The sequence below is a fragment of the Vitis vinifera genome, chromosome 8 (genome assembly GCF_030704535.1).
Source record: "Vitis vinifera cultivar Pinot Noir 40024 chromosome 8, ASM3070453v1".
Taxonomy (NCBI): domain Eukaryota; kingdom Viridiplantae; phylum Streptophyta; class Magnoliopsida; order Vitales; family Vitaceae; genus Vitis; species Vitis vinifera.
The window spans coordinates 14,005,903-14,025,957 of record NC_081812.1 but is presented as its reverse complement, the minus strand read 5'-3'; the positions used below and the strand labels follow the sequence as shown (position 1 = coordinate 14,025,957).

Sequence of the window (20,055 nt, the reverse complement as noted above, 5' to 3'; positions counted from 1 at the left end):
ATTAAATACCATAATAGAGTAACATGAGGTAACCACTTTGATTGAGAAAGAAATTTGCTTGAATTGGAAGATAATTACGATAAAAACAATTATCATAATTATGATAACTAATGAAAATAAGAGTAAAAATTTGGTGAATAAAAATTAGATGAATTGAAATAAGAATGAGTTTTGGTTTCATGGAAATTAAGCGTCTGTTTGGTAACTGTTTTCAATAATAATTTTCTATTTTTTATATAAAAAAAAACTAGAAAACATGTTTGACGACAAAAAATTGTTTTATGTTTTTTATTCTTAAAAACAGAAAATATGGTGTTTTCATAAAACATCTTTTAGTTATTTTCAATTATTTTAACTTGTTTTTTAGAGTTGTTTTAAAAAATAATTATACAAACATATATAATGATTAAAAATAAAGTCGTGGATATAAAAATTATTTTTAAAGCATATTTAAAAATATTAAAAACATTTTAGGTTCTCAAACAAACTTTTATTTTACAAAACATCATAGAACTATTTTCAAAAACCTTTCTTAAATATTATTTTTTAGAACTGTTATGAAAAATAGTTACCAAACAATGCCTATTTTTTTTTTAACCTCTATTATAATTTGTAATAAGTAATTTAAGTATAATAATAAATGAGGAATATATATATATTTATCATAAGTAAACTTGTATTCTAATTTTATATGTGCTCCTAAAAACAAAACAAAAATATCAAGTTAAACTAAGATGATATTTGTTTTTTTTAACTTAATTCTAAATAGAACTTAAAACTAAATGGAACTTTATAATGTTAAAAATTAAATTACTTAAATTGACGGTATTTCCTTTTTTTGGCTAAACATAATAAGTTAAAATATTTAATTTTTCTATTCAGTTAAAAGTATTGTGTTGATATCAACTAATACAACTAAGCTAAACATGTGGATAACATGTTTGCTTTCGTTATGTCGTTGATATCAATATGTTATTTTTAATCAAATAGAAAAAGTTAAAAAAACAAATAAAAAATTTTTAAAAATAAATAATAAATTAATAAAATATCCAAAAATTATTTTCAATAAAAAGTTAAAAATAAAAAATAAACACCATTTAAGTTTTATAATTTATAAATGTTTTTTTCTTACTTTTCATCTTAACATTTTTTAAAATTATTTCAGATGTTAAGAAATTTAAACAAAGCAAATAAATGAATAACGTGAAGTGGGTAGAGCCAGGGAGGAAGTTCGTGGGGCGAAGGAAAATAGAGCAAATTGATGATGTGGAAAGGGGGTCAAATCTCTTTCGGCGTCAAAAATTTATGGGAATTTCAAAAGTGGCCTTGTCATCCCACCTTTACAAAGTTTCTCTCATGTCCAAGAGCAGCTACCCAACTCACTTTTCATTCTTTAGCCAAAGATATTGAGCAACTCAAGTAGCCTTTTTTTAATGCTCCAATGCTTTGTTTTGGGACCCTTTTTTTTAAGAATTTGGTCATCACACTAATATTTAAATACTTGTTTTGAAACTGTTTTTTGGAACGATTTTTTATTGTTTAGAACAAAATACAGAAAACAAATTTGATAACTAAAAACAGTTTTCTATTTTTTGTTTTTATGAACATAAAATAGGGTGTTTTGAACATCTTTTAGATCTTGTTTGATAGTGAAGTGTTTTTAATATTTCTAACATTTAAATTTTTTTATCATTTAAGTATTAAAAACGTTAAAAACTTTAAGAAATAATTATGCAAACATATAGAATGATTAAAAATAAAATACTACATATAAAAATATTTTTAAAATATTAAAAAATATATGTTAAAAACATTTTAAGTTTTCAAACGAACTTTTATTTTACAAAAATTATAAAACAATTTTAAAAAACGATTATCAAAAACCATTTTTTAAAATTGTTTTAAAAAATATATAATTATCAAACAAACCCTAAATCTTCTTATTAAGAATCATTTTTTTTCTTTTCCGAGAGTTGGTACGAGACACTTTAAGCTTTTTGGCATCTCTTAATATTTACTTTGTGATAATAATAAAAAAATGAGATAACTTTGTCATTTGGTTGATAAAGAGATACTTGTAGGACTTAATATATAAATATATAGATATATTAAAATCCCTAAAGGATTCAAAATATATAAAACAACCAAATTTATAAAGGATTGACATGCTTAGAGAGATAACTCCTTGAAAGATTAATATCTCATAAAATATTTTAGATAATGTTATATAATATACTTAATCAAGTTATGCCCTTGGATTAAAATAGAGATTTATATATTGGAACTCTTGAAGATTTTATAAAAGTGGCTAATTATTTAATAAAATATTTTGGAAAACTAAAATTTTGTATCGAGCACATTCCAAGTGGAATGCTAATCCATTAATTAACATACATAGAAAATCCTAAAACTTTTAAAAATAGTTTTCAAAAACTATTTTTTTGATATTTTGTAAAACAAAAACCTGTTTGAAAACCTAAAATGTTTTTAACTTGTTTTTAATAGTTTTAAAAATAAATTTGATCTATAATGTTTTATTTTTAATCATTTTACATGTTTGTATGATTATTTTTTTAAAACAACTCTTATAAAACAAGTGAAAATAGTATAAAAAAATTAAAAAATTTATCTGAAAACATTTGATTTTATGTTTTTAAGAATACAAAATAGAAAACAATTATTGTTTGTCAAACATGTTTTCTTGATTTTTTTATTATGGATAATAAAAAATTATTTTTGAAAACAATTGCCAAACAAGAAGGCTCTGTCAAGGAAGTGTTTTCTAAAACAGTTTTTGAGAGTAGTTTAAAAAAAATATTCTATAATGTTTTGTAAAACAAAAGTTTGTTTGAGAATTTGTTATGTTTTGAAAATAGTTCTAAAAAATAGTTTTTAAGAATAATTTTTGAAAACTGTTATGTTTCAAAACCTTAAATGTTTTTAATTTATTTTAAATATATTTTAAAATAATTTTTGATGTCTATAGTTTTATTTTTAATCATTATACATGTTTGTATAATTATTGTTCAAAACAACTTTCAAAAAATAAGTGAAGACGACTGAAAACAATAAAAAGATGTTATCTAAAAACACTTTGTTTTATATTATTAATAACATAAAACAAAAAACCGTTTCTGGTTATCGAATGTGTTTTTCAATTTTTTATTTTAGAAAATAGAAAATTATTTTTGAAAACAATTGTCATACCATTATTTACTTGAATTTTTATATATATTTTTTACTTATAAAAAAAAGGATGAAATGAAAATAAAAGTTTTAAGTTCTTCATTTTTCTAGAAAAAAATAAAAATTCTATGCTTATTTAGATTCACTTTTTTTTTTTAATTAAACAATTTTTATAGTTTTTAAGTTCTTAAGATAAATTCTACCAGAAAAATGTAAATGCATCTCAACAACATGATTTTTTGAAGTAAACTTAAAAAATGAAAGAAGTAGTACACTATTTTTTTGTTTTACATTTTATTTTTTTTAATGATTAATTGATTATTCAATTTCTTTAAATAAGATGAACATGAATTTAGAAAAACTAATCTATTATTTTTAAAAAAAAATTAATTAATATAAAACTAAATTGTTAAATATTTAAGAGGAATAGGGCATCTTTTATTTATTTTTTTGGAAATGGTTTCAATTTTTAAAAGCAAAAGGTATTAGACACTTTAAGAAGTTTATTTGTTCTCTATATAGTTTTAAAAAATTATTTTTGAAAAAAAAAAGTTGAAAAATAGTTTATTTTCTGAAAATGTTATCCATGATTTCAATTTGATAATTTATTAGCACGTATCAAGATGAGATAAACAATTATTCTATTAAAATTTAGTGGATGTTTCATAAGTCAACTTAATAAATGAAAGTGACTTAATAACTTAATTTAAGTCATTAAATAAATTAAATATATTTGATAAAATAACTTAATGATATTGATTTAAAGTCAAAAATAATTTTAAGTGATAAGTAAAAATAATTAATTTATTCTTAAATTCACATCTTTATTTTATATTTTTTATCCTTGTTTGCCCTAATTACCTCTATGATTTTTTTTTTGTTACTCTACAACTTTCATTGTTATTTGACCTCTTTTACCATAATTATAATTTATAAGGATAAATATGTCAATTTAAAAATTTAGAATAAAATTTAAGTTAATTTTATCCAATAACATGAATACTTAAATCATGAATTAAGTAACAAGGGTTAAGTAAATTATTTGAATATAATTTAACTTAAAATCAATTTAAGTATTTAAATAATAAATATTAAATTTTACCAAATAACCTCTTAAAAAGTTCATCCATTTGACTATTCTTTAAGTAGTTTCTCAAGTTAATGTAGAGATATTTTAATTGACTAAAAAAATCTAAGAGAACAGTTATTTCTCTAAAATTTTGAAATTTCTATTTAGAATTTTAATTTTTTATTACTAAAATAGATATTATTGAATCACTTAAATGTTTATTACAATTAATTTATGTCTGTATTAATGAGAACCTTAATAAAAGTAATAGTCAATAATTAAAGATGGTTTTTATTTATTTTATATTAATAGAAAATATGTTATTCAGACACTTATTTATTTACTTAGTGATAAATTCACTTCAGTCAATTCAAGTTGGAATTAGTGACAGATTTAATGAAATTAATAACCAAATAAATAAGGGCAAAATTCAATTTGTGTTGACGTTAGTATTTGATTTTTGTTTAAATATTGAATTTTTTTTTGATATTTTAATAGCATGTGTAGTTATAAGTAAATCATATAATCATATACAAGAATGTTTTTCAATTTATTCAATTAAATAAACATTTCAATTTTTAAAAACTATAATTAAATTTATTTTGCGCATTTTTTAAATATTATTTATTAAAAACTTGAAGCCTTGATAATGATTTTAGAAAATCTTTCTAATATTTTTAATATTTAAAAAGCGTTTTTTCTTCATGGCTACTAAATATCTAGAAAGTATAAATAAGAACCACGAAGCATTTAACTGTATATATTAATGGGGTTGTAATCATGGTTCGGTTTAAATAAATAAAATTTAAATTCTATGAACATAAACATAATGGGCATTCATTTCATGATGAATCAGTTCAAATCCATAATGACTTATGAAAATTTCATTTAGAGTCTGAACCGCTAATTAATGTAGACTAATTTATTTAGCTTATAAATAAATAAATAAATCAAGCATATTTTGTTGGATTAGAGAGTTGATTACAAGCAATGAAGCGCAATTAATAAAGCTGAAAATAATAGTTGAATATGTTTGATAATAGCGATCGATAATAATACAATTAATCATATGGTTTCAAGTTAGGTGAAGTGAGATGCAATGAATCAAATTGCCTAAAAATGATCAAAAAAGAAAAGAGAACTCATATTAAACTCCCATGCTACAAAACCCTAAAAATCTCAATCTAGTAAAGAAAGGTGAAAAAACAAACTAGATTCTTGGCAGTTTAGTGATTTGGGCCATGTTGGCTATATGGGGATTTGCCTCCTTTAACTGTAACCTCAACTGCCAAATGGACAGAGAAAGAATAATAGTTTTGTAATTTCAAAATATTTAAATAAATAAATAAACAAGAAAGAAAAATAGCCAATTATTTAGGGGGTGGGTTGGGACTTGGGGTGATGAAAGTTCAATGAACATGTTCATCTCACTTAGGGCCCTGTTACATTGGTTGGTGCATTTACATGCCACATATAATATTACATTATTACTTATTAATATTAAAAAAATATAATTATGGAGGGAAAATATAGCTGGATGCATTGAATTTCCAACGACTAGACGGAGCACGTGGCGAGATACCGAAGAAACACCACATAAAATACTACTCTAAATACGTGGTTGAGTTTTGCTAAAATATTAATTAATTATTATTATTATTATGATAATTTTTTTTAATGGTGAATCAGCAGGTTCAGTCCATATATAAAATGGGGTTTGAAATCAGGGGAAGTGGAGCTTCCCATATAAATGTTGGTGTTATTTTAGGCTCAAACAATGCCTCGCAATCTGCAAAGCTGTATTTTTAATGAGTTTGAGTGTGCTTTTGAATAGAGTAACTAGAAGTCATTTGGATAGCTATTTTTAAAAATATAATCTTTTTTTAAACTCGAAAACATGTTGTAAATCACAATGGATAGAAAATAATTTTTTAGTAACTTGTTGACTAATCTCATTGAGAATATTTGAAGATTATTGTAAATGTGATATTTCGTCTCGCGAGAGTTTATTTGATCTCGTGATGATTGTTTGTCTGTTTGGTCTTTTAATCCCATGAAACATAATTAGGACATTGTATTTATATGAGAGTAATTGTGATATCCCACAAATATTTATATGAGAGATGTTTGTGATGTCTCAAATTGTGAGGACCCTTTAGACTTGGGTTTCAATTTTAATTCAATGAAATTTAAAACCAATATTATAAATAAAAATTATATATAAAAGTGTTTGAAAATATTTTAAATTTTTAAATAAGTTTAAAAAAAAAACATTTAAAACAACAATTCTTAGAAGCTATTTTTTCAAACATACACAATCAAGGCATCTCCTTTATTTTCTAAAGATAATCACTAGGTTCCTAAAGATAAGCACTTGGTGTTTATTAAAATAATTTTAAAATATGAGATGGATACACAATATAATTTAAAATAATATTAAAATGAATAAATAAATAAATAAATAAAGGTATATAACGTGAAGTCAAATTCTATGATAAAAGAAAGGGAGGGAGAGGGATGGAAATGATTGTATTTGATGTTATACTTAGAAAAGGAATAGGGAAAGAAGATAAGATGGTTTTGGAGGATATGGGTTTGAAGTTATGTGAATGCCTATCCATTTGTCTGAGAAGTATTGTCAAAATTCTTCAACTCACACCACTTCTCCCATCACTCACTCACTACTCCCCTTGTTTTTATTATTCATGGGCCATCCTTTGTCCCACACCATCAATCTCACCCAGTCAACACCCTTCTAAATCAATACCCAGCTCCCCCTCCGCCGTATCTTTTCTTAACCATTACCCTCATTTGTTTGGACTCCAACCCAGAAGCAGCCGAGGTGGTGCCAATTGGGATGGAACTTCCTGATGTATAAGTGCCCATAATTTCTTCATTTTTATGGTGGGTTTTGAGGCCTATACTATACACCCTATTGGCTATAGGCTATCATGAGGTGCTGCCGTGTGCTCATTTTCTTTTCCCATTCATTACTTTTTTTTTTTAAACTCCTATCTTCCATTATTTATGGGCCTAATCCCTAATCATCATCCCATGAAAATTACACGTGACCTCCAAAAAGACTAAAAGTCCACCTTCAATTGCAAAATTTCAAATTAATCTCTCTCTCTCTCTCTCTGTTTTTTCATCCTTATCTCCCTCCACTTGTCTGATAAATGGGTTGTCTCATTCCCACCTTGGATCATATGGGTTTTCTGAAACTTGTTGCTCATTGAACCCATGTGAAATCTCTCCAAACCCATATGGTTAAAAAAAAAAAAAAAGGAAAAAGAAAACCTCAGCCTCAGAAAACAAAACATCAATCAAGTAAAGAACATCATGAAATGAACACGAAAAATTTTGGTACATCAAATGACAAGCTCCAAAATGCGTAGAGGTGATGGGGACGTGTTAGGAAGAAGTAGACAAAGGGGGAGGGGGCGAAAGATGAGGGCGAAAGTGCTGTGGATGTGTAAGAAAGATGATTGGATTAAGGACACGGGGTACATTAACTGCCTGTCATAAATAATGCAAAGTCTAAACTTGGGAGTGTCCTTATAATTCAGTACATCTACACATCACCTCACTTGTCTACACTGGACCCATTAATTGCCCAACTCTTCGGTCTTCATTAGCTGTTGTTGTTCACTGGATAATATGAAGCAAACACATACACACCCCCCACTGGGCTATCATTACCATTTTTGAACAATGAGATTAGCCTTTTCCACGCTTTTCCATACCACAATATCAACTAAGCGCCTGACCCAGACAACCCTTAGTGGCATTCAATGGGGGGGCGTATCCAATGAGATCATTTTTATTTTTCAATTTTTAGGAAAATTTGTGTTGTCAAAATCTTGTTTTGAGGTACAAATCTAGGGTTTATTAGGAGACCCAAGTGTGAAAACTTTTAAATTTTTTTTTTTCTGGGGCACTACTTGTTGGGCAATTGAGGGAGTGAGGGAAAAAAAATGATTTTTTAAGATATTTTCCCATGGGGAACCAACTAAGCCCAATATTGATATTGGAGCCCATGTTGTATTTCATTAATTGAAAGTGTCTAGAAAAATCAGCTTGATTTAATGCATCTTATATTGACAAAATATTATGGAAGATGTTTATTTAGGAATGGAATCTGACCACTTTTGATTCAAGAGTAACTAACTGTAAAATGAGTAGTTCCTAATTATAGAAAGGATTTATTTTTATAGTTTAATGAAAGAATCCAGATAAGTTGCTTGAAAAAGATTCTTCAAGGTGGGGAAGAGATAAATTTGGAGAAATGGAAATAGTAGAGCAGAGAGAGAGAGATGGGAGAGAGGGGAGAGTGGAGAACGGAGTGGGGGGAGATATAAATGAGAGGAAAAAGTTGAGAAAAGGTTAACTATCTTTGAGGAGCTTTTTTTTTTCACAAAAGCCTTTTTAACATTTGTGATGTGAGCCTTTTTCTTTTTCCACTTTACTCTCTCCTTCAAGATTGCCTTCAACTTAATGATTTATTCACAAAACAACACCATATTCCCTCCCTGCCCAAATATTTTTCTCACTCTACTTTCTCACACCTCCACAGCTCTCTCTCTCTCTCTCTCTCTCTTTCTTTCTTTCTTTCTATCTGTCTCTCTCTTCTTTCACTATCTCTCTTTATAAATCGATTAACTCTCTCGTGGCTTGTTTAAAAGCATCTGATCTGTAGAGATTGGGGAAAATGGAAAACCCCAGAGGTAAACAATTTGATTGTTTTTTGGGTTTTTTTTTTCGTTTTTGAAGGACACCCACCTCCTGAATGAATGGGACTGTACGGACCTGCGTTGAATCTCTCTGTGTTCTCTCTCTAGAAATCTGTGCTGACTTTTACTTGCTTTTTCAGATCCATGTCAATCCTTTGGCGGCCGTTTCTGAAATTTTTTTCCCCTTTTTTGGGTCATTTTTGCTCTTGTTCTAGGGTTTTGGGCTCTGATACTTCGATGCTGGGATTAGGGTTTTTGGTTTTGGTTGCGGATTTGTGTTGCTTGTTCTATTTTGGTAATTTTGTGGGAAGATCTGGGTGGGGTTTTCAGTATGGGGTTTTTTGCATTCTGTTGATTTTAGGTTTCCAATTGTCATGAATTATTGGTGGATTAATTGTAATTTGTGGGTGCTGATCTCTTTTTGTTAGGATTGCTTGATAGTTTCTGAGAGCTATCATTGTAAAAATTATGCTGATACAAGCAGAGTGAATACTTGGACCGTTAAAACATTTGATATTCTTACTTTTCTCCTCTTTCTCTGCGGGGTTGTAGTGAATTCGCGGGAACCCTCTTGATGTATTCCACATTAGAGGAAGTGAACTTGTTCAAATACCATGCTTTTAACAAAAAATTGAGATTATTACTTTGTTGACTCAGTGGGTTTTTGAAATTTCTTTTTCTGGGATTTCTTATGGTTCATGATGCTAGAATCTCTTGTAGTGCATGATACTGGGATTTTTGTGATGGTTTTAGGTTGTAAATTGGTTGAAGCTGTAAGTTTCTCGTTAGTGGCCCAACTTGGTTAATGCAAACTAAAACCCTCATTGGGGATAACGTCGTACGGTCGATTCCTAAGTCATATTCAGCCTCATGTACTCTGTTTAAATGTTGATCTTGTAAATTTTATCATTTCAGCGTTTCTAACACTTGCTAAATGGGAAGATTATTTTTCTCAAGTGTCTTGATATATATATATATTTTTTGTGTCAGGGTCTAATGTGGCTTACTGAATCAGGATTAGACCTTGAAGCTGGATTCGAGGGTTGAAGTGATTTGGCAATATGTATGTATTTGGGATTGCTTTTCTGGATGATGGATGAAGTACTGTATTATCTTTATGCTGAAATTCAAGTTGTGGGAAGGAGTTTAACTTGATTTTAATTAAAGTTCTAGTTACAATCGGCAGGCTATTAGGAAATCGAATAGCTTGTAAAAAACATGCCCTATTTGTTCAAAAGGGTCCAATTTCCATCTGATGATTTCAGCTAGTAATAAAAATTTTGTCAAGCCAGCTGTTGATGGAACTAAATGTGCTATCATGAAGAGCTTTTAGGATTGATTGAAGCAAGTGGATCAAGGGGTTTGTGATATAGAGGATGTATGTGGATGAACTTGTTTATATTCTACAAAGACCTGGGATCTAGCTAGGATATATGTGGTGGGTACACTTGGTTGTGATTAACCACAGAAATTGCAAATGTCTGATTCAATGACTTGTGAAGACCAGCGATGTTGTACTGGAAAGAAGTCTGCAATAAGCAACCATGTAAATTATTGAGGTTGGCACTTATTAAGAGGCTCTTTGGTGACCTAGAATAATCAATCGTATCATAGTGGACTCGGGATTTCTAGTTGTTTGGAGAATCACTAAACAATATGGAAGCTGAGATTTCTAACGCTAACCATATGCCAGATGTTCGGCATCAGTTCCTTCCTGCTGTTTTTCCTATGCTTCTGATATCAATTGGATATGTCGATCCAGGAAAGTGGGCTGCAGTTGTTGAGGGTGGTGCCCGATTTGGGTTTGATCTGGTTGCTCTAATGCTTGTATTCAATTTTGCTGCTGTTTTATGCCAGTGTTTGGCAGCCCGGATTGGTGTTGTGACCGGAAGAGATCTTGCACAGGTATCATTTCTTTTATGCCAGTATTATACATATAAGTGCTGATTCTGTTGCATCAAATTCTGAATGGCAAATATTAGTGCTCAGGATTACAAAGAACTTCTTATATGCATGAGACTGTTGTTTTATTTTACTTTTTTATGTTATTGATTTTTTAAATGGTTGCATAATTTTTTCCTTTTGTGATACCAAAGATTTGCAGTGATGAGTATGACAAGTCCACATGCATGCTCCTTGGAATTCAAACAGAGCTTTCCATGATTGCTCTGGACCTTACTATGGTATATTCTCATTCTTCGTTATAGTATATAAACTCTTTTGTATCCAAATTGTCATATAGCAGAAGCACAAGTGACAATGATTCTTGTTCCATTGCCGACATATAATTGAATTGTTTGTGCTAGATCCTGGGCATTGCCCATGGACTTCATCTCATGTTTGGGGCGGACTTGTTCAGCTGTGTCTTTTTGACTGCTATTGATGCTGTTTTATTTCCACTTTTTGCCACCCTCCTGGTAAGCCTGGTTATTTTTTTGCTTTTTTGTTTCACATCCATTATTCTACATCAACATAGAAAATCAGTTTAATATTGCTAATGCTCATATACAGGAAAATGGCAAGGCAAAATTCTTATGCATATGGATGGTAGGTTTTGTATTGCTTTGCTATGCTCTTGGAGTACTCATCAGTCTACCAGAAATTCCACTTTCAATTAATGGGATGCCAACAAAGTTCAGTGGGGAGAGTGCATTTGCATTGATGAGTCTTCTTGGAGCTAATATTATGCCTCATAATTTTTATCTCCATTCTTCGATTGTAAAGGTAACTCCCTCCCTCCCTCCCTCCCTCTGTGTGTGTGTGTTGTGTCTTCCATCCATCCCCCCACATCCCCTTCCCTTTCTTCTTCCCTTTCTCTAAATGTATAGGCATGAGTATGTGCGCTTGCATGCATGCTTGGGTAAAGGTTCAAAAGGGATTATAGTTACTGAAAGGACATGAAGAGGATTTTTAAAAAAACAAGGTTTTTAGACATTAGAGATGCTGCTAAGCTTGATAGTTGGGTTGAGCAATGTGATAGTTTATTATCATTATTGTTTTTGGGGACTAGTCGCTAGCTTTAAATTATGAACTGCCTATACTGCATTTTTAGCTCCATGGTTTTTAGACAACTGGTCTCAGGGCAAATATGTTGAAACTGGCATACCATTAGTCAAAATGTGGCCAATCCTATCGATCCTTTTGATTGAGGTATGGTTTTGTTGAGCTGAACTGAGTTCATACATCCATAAATTTTGATTGATATTTGGGAAAGTGGAAAGGTGGAAAGGTTCCTCCCCTTTAAGATTTCTGATCAAAATACTTGGATTGAGCAATGTGACTTATTTATCACATCATTGTGATGGCCTACAGTTTTGGACCATATGATATGAAAATCATGTGTGTATTTGGGCTCTACCACGTCATATTCTCTTCACCTTATAATACGCCAGTCCCTGAATTGAAATCTTCCCAGTTGATTTTTACGGGATGGCACTATGTGCAACTGGGGTATTTTTAAACTGAGGAATGGCTAACTTTGATAACTGGTCCTCTTCTGTGGAAATAGTATAAGAGGAAATTGGGAGGTTATTTATAGTTTAATCAACTTTAGACCAAGCCCCACATTTCCAAGTTTGAACCCTAGGCTGAGGATTAGTTGATGTAGGTTAGGTTGGGTATGCTTGCTTTCATGTGAGTGTGGCCTGGTCAGTTATTTCTTTTGCTATGTATATTTCCAGAGTGGACCGGTATGTATGCTGCATATTGGTACTAGACTTTGACCCAGTTGTGTTATTATCTAGTTCTTGGCTGTTGTTATTGTTTAGGAAGAAGGTAGATTTGGATTAGGATGAAGCTGCATGCCAATGTAATGGTCCTTGAACACATTTTTCAATCATGTCTTTTTCCCATATGCAACATTTCATGTAATCTCTCATAACTTGAAAGCACCTCTACCTCAGGTTGCTGTCAGGTGTATTCTCAGTGTCTGTTTAACAACTTGTAACTGCTATTGGTGCATTTGGGAATGTATCATGCATGGTTTCTACTATTTATAGAAGCTCTTGGCAATGCTTATTATTACTAAAATACATGCTATGTGCATCCATACTTTCTTGAATTGGTAATTGGTACCGATTTCTTCTTTACAAGGCAACTTATCTTTGTTAAGTGGCATATGACAATGCCTCCTAGTTTAGGTTGCTTCTTGTCCCTGATCTGGTAATCATGGGGCCTTTCAAGGAGTGTTATCTATGAAGTAGTTTTGTGTCTGTGTGTTTATCTTGTGTGTAACAATGTGGTGTTAATTCTTTGATGCCAATTATCCATGCACATCTTAACAGTGCAAGACGAGAGCTATAAGCTAGGTGAGGAAGAAAAAGTACAGAGATATATGAAAATGGCAAGGTCAAATTACTTGTCCATCAATGAGTTAAATTTCTGAAGGGATGATTACTAATAACTATCTAAGGAATGGACCAAGTGCCAACCTATTTCTTTCCTTATTATGCTGACGGGTATCACAGAGACATTTTCATTAAGTCATAATATAATAATATGCTGTTTTTGTGCTTCGTACTATTTCACTAGTCTGATTGAGCTGATAAATGAATTACTGATCTACCAATATTGTCTTGTTAGATTGTTGACATGTGGCACTTTGTTATTCGAATATGAACAATTTTCATGGTGAATACTTAGCTTTTCTATTGATAAATAACAAATAATATGGTCATAAAGTATCAGTATGTTAATAAAGTTGTGATAGATTACTGGTGCACAGCAGTTGTTGATCTAGATCTTTGTCATGTTGTATATTTTCATTTTCTGGAGATTTATCTGCTCATGACTGTGCTCTATTGAAGTCTTCTTATTTTCTGGGGATGTTATCCACATACCTTGGGGCTCTCCTCTTTTGATTTGATCATACATACACATAATGACATTATTATTTCCTTTCTGCTGGGGTAGATGATGGTGTTAGTAGGCATGGATGCATGTGCTCATATAACAGTGAAATATCTGAGCAAAAGATGCTCATTACATTTAATGCATGTATGTTGGGAACAAGGGGCACTCACATATCAATGTCTTGGTTGGATCTCTTGTTGCTCCAATTCCCAATAAAACTCAACTTATTTTACTGTAGATCCAGAGAAAAAAATCACATCATGCATATCTATACATATGTTCATATATGTACTTCAAAGTATTCTAGTGATTTCCTTGAGAAACAGGTTTTCCTGTTGTTTCACAGTTCCTTTTCTCTTTCTGTTGGCCTAATTTTTTATGGGGTAGAACTTGAAAAGAGGCCTCTTGGCTGAGGTGAATAAATGCATTGTTGATGTGGCCTACCCTGTGTTCCAATAAGATGGATTGGTCTAGATTGTCCATGTAAGCCTCCACATTGGAGAAAAGTCAAGCTGCAATAAGAACATGCAGAATTTAAGGACAGTAATATTTCTTTCAAATTGTAACATTCCTAGAAACTATGCTATTCTCATTTGTGAGGAAGGAGTCCTAAAATCCTCCTCATTATAGGAATTGTTTTGTGATTTAACTAAGCATTTTCTTCATATGTTTTCTCACCGAAGTTCTAACTTTTGTTAATCTTTCATATTCTTGCAGCGGCATCAAGGACTACCAAATGTTTCCAAAGCTGCTTTGTGTCATAGTCATATTTTTGCGATCTTATTCGTCTTCAGTGGCATTTTCTTGCTGAATTATGTGCTGATGAATGCTGCAGCAAATGTGTTCTATAGCACAGGCCTTGTTTTGCTTACATTTCAGGATGCTATGTCTCTAATGGATCAGGTTCAACTTTTCCATTATTACTGGTTCCTTTTGACATTTAACAAATCCTGTTTAGATAATTGCTTCATGAGCAATTTTATTTTCTGCATTAATTTGATGAATACTGAATAAATTTTATTTTTTCAAAACATTGATACAGGTATTTAGGAGTCCAATTGCACCTGTTTTCTTTTTACTGGTTCTATTTCTATGTAATCAAATCACAGCATTAACCTGGGATCTTGGCGGTCAAGTAGTCTTGCATCATTTATTGAGAATGGACATTCCTGGATGGCTTCATCATGCTACAATCAGGATAATTGCGATTATTCCAGCCCTGTACTGTGTGAGGACTTCAGGAGCTGAAGGGGCATATCAGTTGCTTTTGTTCATGCAGGTTATGGTAGCTATGTTCCTTCCATCTTCTGTCATCCCTCTTGTCCGGGTTGCCTCCTCAAGATCAATAATGGGTGTCTACAAAGTTTCTCAGTTTGTGGAGTTCCTCGCCGTAGTTGCATTAGTTGGGATGCTTGGCTTAAAGATCATATTTGTTGTAGAGATGATATTTGGAAATAGTGATTGGGTGGGTAACTTGCGATGGAACATTGGGAATACTACATCTGGCTCATATTTTCTTCTACTCACCACTGCATGTACATCACTCTGTTTTATGCTTTGGCTGGCTGCCACCCCATTAAAATCTGCTAGTGCCAGATCAGATGCACAGGCATGGAACTGGGATTCACCAAAGGCTGTAACTGAGCCATCCTTTGAGAGAGAGGAAATCGATTTTATGGACTCTAGATATCATGGAGAGGATCCTGTTCACAAGCAAGAACCAGCACCAGCGTTGGAGAAATCCTTTGGGAGTCATTTGGATATGCCAGTGGAAAATTTTGATTTTGATTTGCCTGAAACAATCATGGATTCTGATCACGGGCCTATATTGACTACTATTGAAGAGAATTGTTCTAATATTACATTTCCCAGCTCCCCAATATGTCACTCAGAGAAACCAGAATCTACAGTAGAGTCAGTATCACCCACCACTGTGGTTAATGAAGTCTCTCATGTTGACTTGCTGGATACCAGCACCTTGAAGATTGAATCAGTGGACCCAGTTGAAAAGACTGTTGGAATAGAAGGAGACTCACAGATTGAGAAGGATGACGAGGAGGGAGATGCTTGGGAGCCTGAAGAAGCTTCCAAAGAGATTTCTGGAAGCAGCCCTTCTTTGACATCTGAGGGTCCAGGATCATTTAGGAGTCTCAGTGGGAAAAGTGATGAAGGTGGGAATGGTACTGGAAGTCTTTCAAGACTAGCTGGGTTGGGTCGTGCTGCAAGACGTCAGTTAGCTGCAGTTCTTGATGAGTTTTGGGGACAATTGTATGATTTCCATGGTCAGGCAACTCCAGAAGCAAAGGCTAAGAAACTGGATTTGTTGCTGGGGCTAGATTCGAAACCTGCGATTTCCTCACTGAAAGTGGACAGTATCGAGAAGGAATTTACTGGGTACTTCCCATCTGTGGGAGGAAGAGGATCAGATTCCCTGATCAGTTCAAGTTTATATGATTCCCCCAGGCAGCAGACAATGCAAAGCAGTATGGATTCTTCTTATAGGGGGGTTCAAAGGGGGTCTTCTTCATTTTGGTCCAACAACATTCAAATGCTGGATGCATATGTGCAAAATTCCAGCCGCAATGTTCTTGATGCTGGTGAGAGGCGCTACTCTAGTTTGCGTCTTCCACCCTCTTCTGATGGCTTGGATTATCAGCCAGCCACTGTACATGGATATCAGATTGCCTCTTATCTCAGTCGTATTGCTAAGGATAAAAGTTCGGATTATATGAATCCCCCAATTGAGCCAACACCCCCAAAATCCCCTTCTTTGGGCCCTGCAAACTATAGAGATCCACTTTCTTTTGCTTTGGGGCAAAAGCTGCAAAATGGGTTAGGCTCTGTACAAGCATCTGGTTTTCAGAACCGTGCAGTATCGAGAAACAGTGCTTTGCAATCTGAAAGAGCATATTATGAAATGTGCTCCTCAGGACCTGCCGAGACTGGGGGGATTCCAGCCAATACAAAGAAGTACCATAGTTTGCCTGATATTTCAGGAATCTCAGTTCCTCTTCGGAATTTATATTTGTCTGATAGGAGTGCTCAATGGGACAATACTGTTGGTTTTGGGCAATCTATTGGTCGAACAACCTATGATCGCACATCTATTGATCATTCAACCTATGAACAATCCCTGTACTCAAATACTGGTTCGACAACCCGGGGTCCTCTGGCATTTGATGAACTCTCTCCATCAAAAGCATATAGAGATCCTTTTTCCTTGCCATTGAGTACAAGTTCAGACACTGGATCCCTCTGGTCTAGACAGCCTTTTGAGCAGTTTGGTGTGGCTGATAAAACTCGTAGTGTTGTGGGTGAAGGAGTTGGAAGTAGGTCAAATTCAATTACTCGAGATGCTTCTTCTCTTCTGCATTTGGAGGCCAAGCTTCTTCAATCTTTCCGACATTGTATTGTGAGGCTCATCAAACTGGAAGGATCTGATTGGTTGTTTAGACCGAATGAAGGTGCAGATGAGGATCTTATTTATCGTGTTGCTGCGAGGGAGAAATTTCTTTATGAGGCTGAAACCAGAGATATTAGCTGGGGGGTTAACATGGGGGAGGCTCAGTACTCTTCTTCTGATAGGAAATCTGGTTCTGCACTACTGCTTGTTTCCTCGGTTCCTCATTGTGGAGAGGGCTGTGTATGGAGAGTGGATTTGGTAATAAGCTTTGGGGTGTGGTGCATTCATCGAATTCTTGATCTGTCCTTTATGGAAAGCCGACCAGAGCTATGGGGAAAATATACTTATGTACTCAACCGTCTTCAGGTAAATTTTGAAAATGCTCTGCTATTTGTTTATGCTAATATCACTTGATTGAAGTCCATGGCCTGATTTAAAATCAGTATTTTCTCTGAGAATATATAGCTACTCCTTAATGACCAAATAAGATATGCTCATCTTTAATGCAGCAAATTTCTCCACTAATGGGTCCCTTAGGGAGCAATCTGCCATGATTATTTCTGCAACTATTAAGACAACTTGATTGAGCTAGCTTCTTTCCTGAGAAATCATGGCATCAAATGGCTCATTTGGCAACTATATTTATATTGTCATGGTCTAAACCTTATCTAGATTCAATATCCTCTGGATAATTTTTTATCACCCCTTTCTAGTAGAGGTGAGAAAATTTAAGTTTGCTTCTTGTTACATAGAATTGAGCAAGATCCAAGGCAAACTGATGTCTATTTTTCCAGTGAGTGGGGCACCAAACAACTCAATTCAACAATGTCTTGTCTCAGTGCTTGGGGTCAGCACCACAATTTCTTTTCCTTCACTTTAATGTCTAGGGCCATGCCTTTTCCTCCATTCTCTTCTGGTAGCTTATCTTTTTGGGTGAAAGTTTCTTATAACTTGGGCTATTGTTCTTTTTGGGCTTCCCCTCTTGGCTTTGTGTCTTCAATTCACACCAAATTACTCCTTACTGGTGTACTTCTTCATCTTTGCAGCAACTTTACCAGGCCATCTTTGTGAAGTCTAAACTGGTTTTCAAGCAGTGGCAGTCCTAACTCTCTCACATATCATAATTTTTTATTACTATGTTTGGTTCTAGGAAAGTACTTAGGAAAGAAAAATAATTTTCTCATGTTTGGTTTTACCATGAAAAATATGCAAGAAAATCAAATATAATTAAAATTAGTTATAAACTTGTATATTTTTAAATTATTTAATCTTTATATAGAAGAATTAAAATAAGTAAAATGAGTTTGAAGGAATAAAAATAATTTATTGACTTTAATTTTTTTCTGTTCTTTCTGCTTTTCCTCTCTATTTTATTTCCTCATTTTCCCTAAAATTTTCTAGGAAACAAATATAGCTTAAGATTGCTGTTTTTTTTTGTTATTTCTATTGTAGCATTCATTCTTTGAAACATCTTCAATTCAGCTATGTTATGTAATGAATGTATTGATTTGTGATTGTTGCATTTGTGCTGCATTTACACTTATAGATACCTTAAAAAATAATTTTCTTTAATTTGCTATATATTTGGAAACCCTCGTGTCCATGCTTATGCACTTAGGTAGTGCTATGTGTGCTCCATTTTTTTATTCTTGTGTCACGCTTTAAGCCCACCTGTGAATAAAGTGGCAAGAAACATCGATATTCATTCTATTTTGCATTTTCCATATGGTTTTCTCATGTTTGTGACTGTAACAGTACCATTTCTTCATCGTGATGTGAACCGTATTTGCTACAGGGAATCATCGACCTGGCCTTCTCAAAGCCTCGTTCTCCAATGCTCCCATGCTTCTGCCTTCAAATTCCAGCATCACACCAGCAAAGGTCAAGCCCACCAGTCTCAAATGGGATTTTGCCCCCTGCGGTAAAATCAGTCAAGGGGAAATGCACGAGTGCAGCTATGCTATTAGAGATAATCAAGGATGTGGAGATTGCTATATCTTGCCGAAAGGGTAGAACAGGGACTGCAGCTGGCGATGTGGCTTTCCCCAAAGGAAAAGAGAATCTGGCATCTGTTCTCAAGCGCTACAAGCGTCGTTTATCCAACAAACCTGTTGGAACCCACGATAATATGGGCTCTGGGTTGCGAAAACTTCCGACTTCATCGACTTATGGCTCATAGTTTTTGTCTACAGTTAACTCAACTGGGTCAATGATTTTTGAGCTGTTTGATTTTGGAAAGCAGTTCATACACTAGATCAGGGTGCCCGGTTTCCCTCTTTCCTTTTTTTCTCCTCTCCCCTTTGTCTCCCTCTCTCTCTCATGTGTATTAAAAGTCTTTGCTGCAAATGTTATTTCCATGTATGATATATATACATAGGATAAAAAGAATGACTGGATTTGTAATTGCAGCAGAATGGAAAAAGGAAAAATTTGGGTAGAAGAAAGGTGGAAAAATGTGATTGCAATTTTGGTTTTGGTTCCTTATGTCTCTTTGATGGTGCTTGCCAACCCAATATCCATATTCATTATTAAGGCGGGGGAGGAGACAAAGGGTAGGTGGGTTGGTAGGTTATTGAGAAATTGGAGGTTCTTGTCATGAATTTGTCTTCACCCTTCGCATCACTCACCATCACACCTCCACCCTCCTCCCTCCTCCCTACCCCCACTTAACTAATATTTTGTGCACATAATGGATTCTTGTAATTGATTTGTGCTTATATCAATTATTATTTTTCTATCAGTCTCATTGCTAACACACATTTATTTACTACTCTAATTTTAGTTTTATAAACCTTGATTTTATTTGTTTTAAGGGT

At 32.9% G+C, this 20,055-nt stretch overlaps 1 protein-coding gene across 6 annotated transcripts; it reads left to right on the top strand.

The window, feature by feature from the left end:
- Positions 1 to 8,645: 8,645 nt before the first annotated feature.
- On the top strand, positions 8,646 to 19,719 carry LOC100256742 (ethylene-insensitive protein 2.2). Of its 6 annotated transcripts, none has more exons than XM_059739025.1 (9): positions 8,712 to 8,979; positions 9,739 to 9,823; positions 9,976 to 10,890; positions 11,082 to 11,168; positions 11,292 to 11,402; positions 11,497 to 11,709; positions 14,554 to 14,739; positions 14,879 to 17,605; positions 19,035 to 19,719. In XM_059739025.1, the coding sequence occupies exons 3-9, from the start codon at positions 10,642 to 10,644 to the stop codon at positions 19,416 to 19,418; spliced, it is 3,957 nt and encodes a 1,318-aa protein (XP_059595008.1). In that variant the 5' UTR covers positions 8,712 to 8,979; positions 9,739 to 9,823; positions 9,976 to 10,641; the 3' UTR covers positions 19,419 to 19,719. The 6 variants fall into 6 exon arrangements, with proteins under 6 accessions (XP_010653585.1, XP_059595008.1, XP_059595006.1 ...); XM_059739023.1 differs by having other exon boundaries at positions 9,739 to 9,857; XM_010655283.3 differs by lacking the exon at positions 9,739 to 9,823 and having other exon boundaries at positions 8,646 to 8,979.
- Positions 19,720 to 20,055: the final 336 nt, after the last annotated feature.

What these genes read in the sequence shown, in the direction of transcription:
- LOC100256742 (XM_010655283.3), top strand. Translation starts at nt 10,642, where the DNA reads ATGGAAGCTGAGATTTCTAACGCTAACCATATGCCAGATGTTCGGCAT. An exon ending in CCGGAAGAGATCTTGCACAG is followed by an intron (nt 10,891 to 11,081) that starts GTATCATTTCTT and finishes GTGATACCAAAG; the next exon opens with ATTTGCAGTGATGAGTATGA. An exon ending in TCCATTCTTCGATTGTAAAG is followed by an intron (nt 11,710 to 14,553) that starts GTAACTCCCTCC and finishes ATATTCTTGCAG; the next exon opens with CGGCATCAAGGACTACCAAA.